The 9,332-nt window shown below is 48.9% G+C and overlaps 1 protein-coding gene across 1 annotated transcript in view; it reads left to right on the top strand.

Annotated features, from left to right (window-relative positions):
- Nucleotides 1-244: 244 nt before the first annotated feature.
- The window catches only part of RBM46 (RNA binding motif protein 46), a 53,601-nt gene continuing 44,513 nt past the window's right edge, over nucleotides 245-9,332 (top strand). Inside the window, exon 1 of the mRNA XM_030192688.1 lies at nucleotides 245-395. Within this exon, the coding sequence (XP_030048548.1) occupies nucleotides 245-395 (151 nt within the window). The remainder of the gene's footprint in view (nucleotides 396-9,332) is intronic.

Genomic DNA, 9,332 nt, shown 5'->3' with positions numbered 1-9,332 from the left:
ACTGTTACTTCTAAAAATAATTTTTAAAAAGATCATGGCCTTGTGCTGTGATTGCAAACCAGGGAAATTCAGCACTATAGTTTGGTAAATCCCATGGGAACTAACATTAAAATCTGCCATTTTTACACAACTTCATAAATAGTCCAATGTTATTAAAATCTTTATTTTATGGGCTTATGGATTTTGGATAATTTTTATTTGGTTATGTTAAACTCTGCTTTTCTATTTTAAAGCTGCTGCAATTATGAATGATGAAAGTTCAGATATAACAAATGGATGCAACAAAGCACGAACTGGGACACAGAATGAAGCTGCTTTACTGGCTCTAATGGAAAAAACTGGGTACAACATGGTACAAGAAAATGGACAAAGGAAATTTGGTGGTCCTCCACCTGGTGAGCATATATATTGAATTTGTAAATAGAATTTACATGAATTTTGTATGTTTCTGGTACTGTTAATAAGATATTGATGGTGCCCAGTTCAATTAATAGCCAGATACAGAGATTAGTCAGTTTTAACATATTGAGAATTAGTAAAGTACCTTCCCTGAGGACAAGCAGGCCTATTCTCACATGTGGATAAATTTGAGCTGCGTTGCCCAGCCTGGCTTGTAATCAGCTTATAAGAGCTTTGTGGAGTGCGAGTCATGCTCCACTGCGCACGCATGAGTGCCCTCCCGCCTGCCGTGATAGCATAGTACCCGCAGTTCTAGGAACTATGCTTTGGTGCCCCCGGGCAGAGAATCTAGAACCCTGGACTCCTGGGTGGAAGATTTTCAGGCCTCTATGCTCATGTCACATATGCAATCATATCAGCTCTTCACGAGTGTCTACTTGCGGGACTTGGTTCATAAGATGTTAGATTTGGCTGACTGTCTCCCACCAGAGCAGGCAGAGTCACTTCACCAGTTGGCCAAAGAGCAGAAGGCATGTCATCAGTTCTTGGCCAGGGGTACCTTTGACACTTTTTATGTGGCGTCCAGGATCTCTGCCCAAAGTATAGCGATGTGCAGACTCTCATGGCTGCATGTCTCTGACTTGGAACCGGCGATTCATCAGAGATTGACGGATGCTGCATACCAGGGGGATAACCTTTTTGGAGAGAAGGTTGAGGCGGTTGCTGACCTCATCAAGAAACATACTGATACCGGGGGATCCAAGATGGCGGCTGAGTAGAAGGACATATCCCAAAAAGATATGGATGCACACCCGTACCTGCCCAGAGTGGGTGCCAAAATCGCCAGGGATTAAAAGCTGAGTAGTCGGCGGCTGAGAGGCGCTGATTTGAAGAGATCGAAGAGCGGGGAGGATCAGGAAAGCGTGCCCGTGCTTGCATGGAGCGGGCGATTGCGGGAGAGAGGTGCCGCCGCTGCAGACGGGAGGATACTGAGTTCATTGTGAGGCGGGAGCGGTGGATCGGCGAGGGGGAAGGCAGTCGCTGAGGAGACAGTGAGCCGCAGAGGGCGGCGGCATCTGAGGAACGTTGCTGGACGCTTTTGCAGCGTTGGGGCTCGTCGGTGTCGGCCTTCGGGGTGGAGGCTGGGTGATGAGTGGAGGAGAATTGCCGTTCCTGCGGATAGGCCAGCTGGGGCACTGCTGGGAGAGGAGCTGCAAACTACAGAGACTTGAAAGGTAACGCAGTTCTCTGTGTAGAATCTTACACTGACAGCATAGCTTTTAAAGTAAAACTGCCTTCAGATGGTTTTTGACTGCTTCGGCCCGCTCCTTGCTACTTTCCTTTAGAGAGGACTGATTTTCTGAAGAAGAGCGTGGGCAGGCAGAGTGAAAGAGAAGACTGGAAACAATAGAAATAAAGCTGTGGGGTGCCTGCAGGTTACGGACGGAGAGGACAGCTTCAGTGCAGAGATCCATTGGGGCCTTAAACTGAGCGAGTGAATCTGTGGCATCTGGAAGGGTGCCTCGAGGGGGAAAGATCCCTGAGGAATGCCACCAAAGAAGGGATTGGAGATATTCCGTTTCAATGGAGCAAAGGAAAAAAACCTTGGTGGCGTCAGCGGGGACAGAGAGGAGTGGAACAAAGATAGCGGTGAGTCCGGCGGGGGCCAGAGAGGAGCAGGCTGAGGAGGGCCCTGATCCTGGTGACATCGTGAAACAGGAGATGATGGATTGGTTTCAGGACCTGAAGGCTGATTTGGCAGGGGTCAGACAGGATATACAGATTGCCCTGAGAGAAATCAGGGCTGAAATCCGTGATTTGGGAACATGTGTCGGAGAGGTGGAGGAGGGGATGGAGACTTTCAAGCAAGATATGAGAAAACTACACAAAGTGGTGAATAAGGACACGCGGGAATAACAACAACTCAAGGAACAGGTGGAGGACCTGGAGAATAGGTCACGACGCAACAACCTGCGATTTAAGGGAAGGGATTGTGGCTCTCGTGGTGGGGGCATATGGCAGTGGTGAAGATGAATGTGTTGCCTAGACTGCTAATTTTGTTTCAGGTGCTGCCAGTGAAGGTACCGAATCGGACACTTAAGCTATTGCAGGGTTTTGTGTCACAGTATATATGGTGGGGGGGGGGGGGGGGGGTTGGCATCCTCGTTTGGCTGGATGAGTGTTTTGGGGTGTTCCTGAGGGGGGGGGGGGTAGAATGGTACCCAATATTGAATGGTGGTATGTGGCTGCTCGATTGAGGATGATTCTAGACTGGGAGAGGGGGATGACTAAGCCTGCTAGTCAGGTGGAGCAAGCATATAGCCCGCACAGGCTGATGAGCTCTTATTTATGGACTAGTGAGGGAGTGAGAGTGATCTTGGCTGGGGTACACAATACATATGTGAGGCATTTGGTGGAATTGTGGGGGGAAGTGTGGAGAAAATGGGGGCAGTTTGGTAGGGTATCGACATTGACATCTTTGAGATGGGAGCCTAAATTTGGGGCAGGGAGAGAAAATGCCAGTTTTGTGTGTTGGGAGCAAGCGGGTATTGTGAATTTTCGGGATGTGCTGCAAGGGGGGAGGGTGAAGAGTTTTGATACGCTGTACTCCATGTATAGTTTGTCGGGAGGGGGGGACAATTTTCCCTATATACAGATTCAACATTTTGTGGGAACAATGGGATGGAAGGGGGAGACCCTCAGGAGAAGGAAAGTTTGGAAAATCTGTGGCTTTTGTTGAGAAAGGTGCCCAGACCTGTATCAGTGATGGATAAATATTTTAGGGGCTATGATCCCAGACCATTTGGTTTTCAGGGGGCTTGGGAGGAAGATTTAAATTGCCGCTTTTCCGATCAGGAGTGGGAAATTATTTGTGGAGAAGTTCAGAAAGTTTCGATCTGTGTTTTGGTACAAGAAAATTCATATAAAGTTCTATCCAGATGGTATTACACACCTGAGAGATTGAAGAGGATGTACCCTGGTACATCCGACTTGTGCTGGAGGTGTAAGTCACAAAGGGGATCATTTCTACACATATGGTGGGCATGCTGCAGGGTGGTGTCCTTTTGGCAAGCAGTTATGACAGCGCTAGTAAAGTTGATTGGATCATCTTTGGTGTGTAGCCCTTTGGTGTGCCTCTTAGGCTTATATAATGAGAGGGACTCTTGGGAGGAGAGGAAATGGTTACGCTTGGGGTTGGCAGCAGCTAAGTGCCTCATAGCACAGTATTGGAAGAGGGCAGACCCCCCCCCGACTTTGGGTGACTGGAAATGTAAATTGGAGCGACTAACGGCATACCGCAGGGAGGGGGGCACTGCGACATACGGGTGGATGGGCTCGATTTCACCAGCGATTGACATGTATTTAGGATTGTGGAGTATTATGGGGGGGTGGGAGAGGGGAAGGGGGAGAGAGAGTGTCCCAAAGAACAAGGGGGCATTCTTAAGTTGAGTTGGGTTTGGCAACGGTTAGAGGGGTGGGGAAGGGGAAGTTGTTGTATTAGGGGTGCACGGTTTAGTTGGGAAGTGGATACTGTTTATGGGACTATTTAAAAAACTTCCTAAACAAGTAATAGTCTTAGATGGTCCGGAGTTGAGTAGGAATAGAATGCCACTATTTAACTGCATAATAGCTAAACAAGCTGTTCAAAAAAATGTTTATAGCAAATTTTAGTCACTGAAGGGAGAGCTAAATTTTTAAAATATTGACTACAAGTGGGACGATTTTTGTGTTCTGAATTAAATTAACATGATCTAATGGACAACATCTGTAAAAAAAAAAATCTTGTGAACTAGACGTATCTTAAAGTCTGCTGTTAGATCAATAAGTAATCAATGAGGGCCTTAAAGAGTGGAGTGATATGGTCAAATTTCTTACAACTGAAAATCAACCTCGCAGCACTACTCTGCAACAACTGGAGTCTTTTTAAAAGAACCTGATTAGTCCCGGTGTACAATGAATTACAATAGTCCAGGTATGACAAAATTATTGCCTGTACTAGTAATCTAAATTGTATAAGATCTTAAAGCTCTAAGAAGTCGTAGTTTAGCAAATTCTTTGATCAGACTGTACCATTTCTGGTTATACCTAGAGAACTTTCTTTGATACAGCACTTAGCTGACTCACTGTGAGGAAATCACTGCACAGCAGGAGGTGGGTTGGGCTCTGAATAGAGAGACAGAGACCACTTGTTTGTAGCATTCCATGTGCTGGACCTGAACCAAATTACTGCTAAGTAAATTCTGATTATTTTATTCTAACTTCTCAACTTTTTGGCTACAGGTTTAGAAACCTGATATTCTCTTTAATTTAATGCTTATTGCTTAATTAATTTGTCCTGTGAACCCTCTTTCTTTTCCTGCCTAGCTCTGATAGAGGATAGGCTTTTCAAACTGCATTGTGGTTATAAAGTTGCATTTTACATTGATGAAACTGCTATAATTATTGGGAATATTTAGATTTATTTACAAAAGGAAAGTTATATTCTAGGGGAATTTGAAAGTTAAATCAACTGAAAATTCTTTGATCAGACCATTTCTGGTCATACCTAGAGAACTTTCTTTGAAACAGCACTTAGCTGACTCACTGGGACTTATGCTTGCGGCATCGGCTTCTGCTGCCACCCAAGTTGACTCCCCTTCAACGTCGCTGGAGGGAGCTTCGTTGCCGGCGGCGCAGGAGTCTTCTTCTCGGCATCACCTTCGAGGACATAGTTCCTCAGCGTCGAGACGGGCCCGGATTCGGACTGAAGTCAGAGAACTTGTGTCCGATACCGAGGGTGAGGCCTCATGGGAGGCAGAGGAAGACCCGAGATATTTCTCTGATGAGGAGTCTTGTGGTCTTCCTTCTGATCCTACTCCTTTGCCAGAGAGAAAACTTTCTCCTCCTGAGAGTCTGTCTTTCTCTTACTTTGTACGGGAAATGTCTACGGCCATTCCCTTCCCAGTGGTTACTGAGGGTGAGCCCAGGGCTGAGATGTTCGAGGTCCTGGACTATCCTTCGCCACCTAAGGAGTCGTCCACTGTTCCCCTGCATAATGTCCTCAAACAGACATTGCTGGCGAACTGGACGAAACCATTAACTAATCCCTCCATCCCCAAAAGATTGAGGCCCAGTGTCGGATCCACGGAAACCCAGAGTTGATGAAGACCCAGTTGCCTCATGACTCTGGTGTTGTGGACTCCGCTCTCAAGAGGGCCAAGAGTTCTCGGGATTACGCCTCGGCGCCCCCGGTGCGGGAGTCTAGAACTCTGGACTCTTTTGGGAGGAAGGCCTACCATTCTGCTATGCTCGTGTCCAAGATCCAGTCCTACCAGCTCTACACGAGCATCCACTTGCGGAACAATGTGAGGCAGCTGACGGACTTGGTTGATAAGCTCCCGTCGGAGCAGGCCAAGCCTTTTCAGGAGATGGTCAGGCAGCTGAAGGCGTGTCGCAAATTCCTGTCCAGGGATGCTTATGACACTTTTGATGTTGCGTCTAGGGCCGCTGCTCTGGCTGCTTGCCTCTGACCTGGAGAATAGCGGATTGCGGATGTTCCTTGCCGGGGGGGATAACATTTTTGGCGAGAAGGTCGAACAGGTGGTAGAGCAGCTCCACCAGCGGGACACCAAATTTGACAAACTCTCCCACCGGACGCCTTCAGTATCTACCTCTTCAGGTAGACGTTTTTATGGGGGAAGGAGGAATGTTCCCGATGCTTCTAATAGGCGTAGGTACAATCCACCTTCTCGCCAGCCTGCTCAGGCTAAACCCCAGCGCGCTCATTCACGTCAACAGCGTGCGCCTCAACAGGCCCCTGCAGCTCCCCAGCAAAAGCAAGGGACGGGCTTTTGACTGGCTCCAGGCGAGCATAGCCGACATAAAAGTGTCCGTGCCGGACGACCTACCGGTTGGGGGGGAGGTTAAAATGTTTTCACCAAAGGTGGCCTCTCGTAACCTCCGACCAATGGGTTTTTCAAATAGTCCGGCTGGGATACTCCCTCAATTTGATATCAAAACCTCCAACTTGCCCTCCGAGAGCTCAGTCTTTCAGCTTCCAGCACAGGCAGGTACTTGCAGAGGAACTCTCCGCCCTTCTCAGCGCCAATGCGGTCGAGCCCGTGCCACCGGGGCAGGAAGGGCTGGGGTTCTATTCCAGTTACTTTCTTGTGCAAAAGAAAACGGGGGATGCGTCCCATCCTAGACCTAAGGGCCCTGAACAAATATCTGGTCCGAGAAAAGTTCAGGATGCTTTCTCTGGGCACCCTTCTTCCCATGATTCAGGAAAACGATTGGCTATGCTCTCTGGACTTAAAGGATGCTTATACACACGTCCCGATACTGCCAGCTCACAGGCAGTATCTTCGATTCCGTCTGGGAACGCAGCACTTTCAGTATTGTGTACTGCCCTTTGGTCTCGCCTCTGCGCCCAGGGTGTTTACCAAATGCCTGGCGGTGGTAGCGGCGTCGCTGCGCAGATTGGGAGTGCATGTGTTCCCTTATCTCGACGATTGGCTGGTGAAGAACACCTTGCATGCAGGAGCTCTACAGTCCATGCAGATGACTATTCAACTCCTGGAGCTACTAGGGTTTGTGATAATTATCCAAAGTCCCACCTTCTTCCAGTTCAGAGACTAGAATTCATAGGAGCTCTGCTGGATTCCCAGACTGCTCATGCCTACCTCCCCGAGGCGAGGGCAGACAACCTTCTGGCTCTTGTTTCCTGGGTCCGAGCGTCTCAGCAGATCACAGCTCGGCAGATGTTGAGATTGCTCGGCCACATGGCCTCCACAGTTCATGACTCCCATGGCCCATCTTCACATGAGATCAGCTCAATGGACCCTGGCTTCCCAGTGGTTTCAAGCTACCGGGGATCTGGCGGACGCGATCCAGCTGTCCATGGGGTTTCTCCAATCCCTACATTGGTGGACTATTCGATCCAATTTGACCTTGGGACGTCCCTTTCAAATTCCTCAGCCACAAAAAGCGCTGACAACGGATGCGTCTCTCCTCAGGTGGGGAGCCCATGTTGATGGGCTTCACACTCAAGGACGTTGGTCCCTCCAGGAAACTGGTTTTCAGATCAATCTCCTGGAGTTGCGAGTGGTCTGGAATGCTCTGAAGGCTTTCAGAGATTGGCTGTCCAATCAAATTATTCAAATTCAGATGGACAATCAGGTTGCAATGTATTACATCAACAAGCAGGGGGGCACCGGATCGAGCCCCCTGTGTCAGGAAGCCATCCAGATGTGGCTTTGGGCTTGCCGTCACGGCATGTTTCTCCAAGCCACGTATCTGGCAGGCGTAAACAACAGTCTGGCTGACAGGCTGAGCAGGATAATGCAACCTCACGAGTGGGGCACCCCCTTGGTCGATCTCTTTGCTGCTCAGACCAATCACAAGGTCCCTCAGTTCTGTTCCAGACTTCAGGCCCACGAAAGGCTAGCATCGGATGCCTTTCTCCTTTATTGGGGGGAAGGGTTTCCTGTATGCGTATCCTCCCATACCTTTGGTGGGGAAGACTTTGCTGAAACTCAAGCGGGATCGCGGGACCATGATTCTGATTGCGCCCTTCGGGCCGCGTCAGATCTGGTTCCCTCTTCTTCTGGAGTTGTCCTTCGAAGAACTGTGGAGATTGGAGTGTTTTCCAACCCTCATAACTCAGAACGAGGGGACGCTTCTGCATCCCAACCTCCAGTCTCTGGCTCTCACGGCCTGGATGTTGAGAGGGTAGACTTTGCCTCCTTGGGTCTGTCGGAGGGTGTCTCCCGAGTCCTGCTTGCTTCCAGGAAAGATTCCACTAAAAAGAGTTACACTTTTAAATGGAGCAGGTTTGTCGTCTGGTGTGATAGCAAGGCCCTAGACCCTCGCTCTTGTCCTACACAGACCCTTGTCCTACACAGACCCTTGTCCTACACAGACCCTGCTTGAATACCTTCTGCACTTATCTGAGTCTGGTCTTAAGACCAACTCCGTAAGAGTTCATCTTAGTGCAAATAGTGCTTTTCATTACCATGTGGAAGGTAAGCCTATCTCTGGACTGCCTTTAGTTGTTCGCTTCGTGAGAGGTTTGCTTTTGTCAAAGCCCCCTGTCAAACCTCCACCAGTGTCATGGGATCTCAATGTCGTTCTCACCCAGCTGATGAAACCTCCTTTTGAGCCACTGAATTCCTGCCATCTGAAGTACTTGACGTGGAAGGTCATTTTCTTGGTGGCTGTTACTTCAGCTCGTAGAGTCAGTGAGCTCCAAGCCTTGGTAGCCCATGCTCCATATACTAAATTTCATCATAACAGAGTAGTCCTCCATACTCACCCTAAGTTCTTGCCGAAGGTGGTGTCGGAGTTCCATCTGAACCAGTCAATTGTCTTGCCAACATTCTTTCCCCGTTCTCATACCTGCCCTGCTGAACGTCAGTTGCACACATTGGACTGCAAGCGAGCATTGGCCTTCTATCTGGAGCGGACAAGCCCCTTCAGACAGTCCGCCTAAATGTTTGTTTCTTTTGATCCCAACAGAAGGGGAGTTGCTGTTGGGAAATGCACCATTTCCAGTTGGCTAGCAGATTGCATTTCCTTCACTTATGCCGAGGCTGGGCTGAATCTTGAGGGTCATGTCACGGCTCAGTGTTAGAGCCATGGCAGCGTCGGTGGCCCACTTGAAGTCAGCCACTATAGAAGAGATTTGCAGGGCTGCGATGTGGTCATTAGTCCACACATTCACATCTCACTACTGCCTTCAGCAGGATTCCCGACGCGACAGTTGGTTTGGGCAGTCGGTTCTGCAGAATCTGTTTGGGGTTTAGAATCCAACCCCCCTAGGCCCATTTTTGTTCTGTTCCAGGCTGCACTCTCAGTTAGATGTTCTTCGTAGGTCAATCCTTGTTATGTCCTCGCCGTTGCAAGGCCCAATTGACCTATCTTTGTTGTTTTGAGTGAGCCTGGGGGTTAGGGAT

The sequence above is a fragment of the Microcaecilia unicolor genome, chromosome 2 (assembly GCF_901765095.1).
Source record: "Microcaecilia unicolor chromosome 2, aMicUni1.1, whole genome shotgun sequence".
NCBI classification, from domain to species: Eukaryota; Metazoa; Chordata; class Amphibia; order Gymnophiona; family Siphonopidae; genus Microcaecilia; species Microcaecilia unicolor.
The sequence above is the reverse complement of the archived record's forward strand: the minus strand, read 5'-3'. Positions and strand labels throughout refer to the sequence as shown.